This window comes from Propithecus coquereli, unplaced genomic scaffold (genome assembly GCF_000956105.1).
Source record: "Propithecus coquereli isolate 6110/MARCELLA unplaced genomic scaffold, Pcoq_1.0 Scaffold250, whole genome shotgun sequence".
In the NCBI taxonomy this organism is placed as follows: Eukaryota; Metazoa; Chordata; class Mammalia; order Primates; family Indriidae; genus Propithecus; species Propithecus coquereli.
In genome coordinates, this window is record NW_012148064.1 from 967,321 (window position 1) to 968,770 (window position 1,450).

General features: G+C 37.4%; 1 protein-coding gene across 1 annotated transcript in view; it reads right to left on the reverse strand.

Annotated features, from left to right (window-relative positions):
• The window catches only part of CHL1 (cell adhesion molecule L1-like), a 110,551-nt gene that overhangs the window by 74,561 nt on the left and 34,540 nt on the right, over positions 1-1,450 (reverse strand). The window contains exon 3 of the mRNA XM_012646860.1: positions 43-213. Coding sequence (XP_012502314.1) covers positions 43-213 — 171 coding nt within the window. The remainder of the gene's footprint in view (positions 1-42; positions 214-1,450) is intronic.

Below are 1,450 nucleotides of genomic sequence, written 5' to 3' on the forward strand. Positions count from 1 at the left end.
CATTCAGCGTACACGATGGAACGATAAATTATTTGGACTTACAACTGTTAACTGTTAGTTTCATTGGCATTTTCTGTACGATAGTCCTCAATTTTGGAAATGCAGCAAAGCAACAGTAATCATTCCGACTGTCTTTTTCTTCCACATTTGCAAAGTATAGATCTCCCTTTTGGCTCATGTATACTCTTTCATCTTGCTTGATATGTTCTAATTCTGAAAAGAAATATCTTGTCATTGAAAAGGGCAATTGTCCTTTATGTTGCCTCATCTCCCTTTTTTGTTTTCCTTCCTTTTATATTATTTCTTTATTTTATTTTATTTTTTAGACAGGGTCTTGGTCTGTCACCCGGGCTAGAGTACTAGCCTGGGCGTTATCATAGCTCACTACAACCTCAAACTCCTGGGCCCAAGCAATCCTCCTGCCTCAGCCTCCCAAGTAGCTGGGACCACAGGCATGCATCATCACACCCAGGTAATTTTTCTATTTTTAGTAGAGACAGGGTCTTGCTCTTGCTCAGGCTGGTCTCGAACTCCTGAGCTCAAGTGATCCTCCCACTTCAGCCTCCCAAAATGCCAGCATTATTTCATTTGATTTGATTTTTCTTGTCTGCTCTTCTCATTCCTCTCAAGTCTGATCTTACTACAGGAACAATGGGTGAGTAAAAAGTAAAAAAACAAACAACAACAAAAACTCGGGAGCATACTTTTTTACCATTAACCAAAGAAGCCCACGAGCGGACACACAGTGGTAAACTCTTTACCATCAAGATCTCTAGCTCTGTATTGACTTAACTGAAAACTGGTCAATTCACATAATGACCTGCTTTTCATAGAATCATATTTCTTTTAAAAAGAGCTCCTCAAAAGTTACATCTGTGATATTAATCTCCCTGTCCTGAATGCAGCCTGGAAGTTTCGAGGGGAGTTGGAGTCTGGAACATTGGGCTGCAGCCCAGAGTAGCTTCATTGGCTTTCTTCTGAGTGCTGTAAAAATAGCAAGTTTCTGTGTGGGTCACAATGAAAAAATATTTAGGCAGCACTGCTAAGGCAGATGTTAGAAGTGGACTTTATAAGAAGCTGGAGTTTCAAATAAAGAGTCAGCAAAGATTTTTGGAAAATTAAGCTCAAAAAGGTTAATACTAATTTCTTGGTGTGTCCTTGCATTTAGCAGGTAGAACATTACTAAAATAGAAATATTAAGCTAGCAACACAAACACACTCCATCCTCAACTTAAACATGGACTATATTCCAAAAGTAAGTACATCGTTTGCAATATAGAAAATATTTTCTTTATAGACATACTTTATCATATCAGTAGACTCTCCTTTTTTCAAATATGATAAAGTCAAGAGATAGAGTTAGTGGTTTTCCAGTGTTTTCACATACACAGTTCAGTGCATATTTATGACTAGGGACAGAATTTAAATGAATTTAATTTTTAAAATGTAT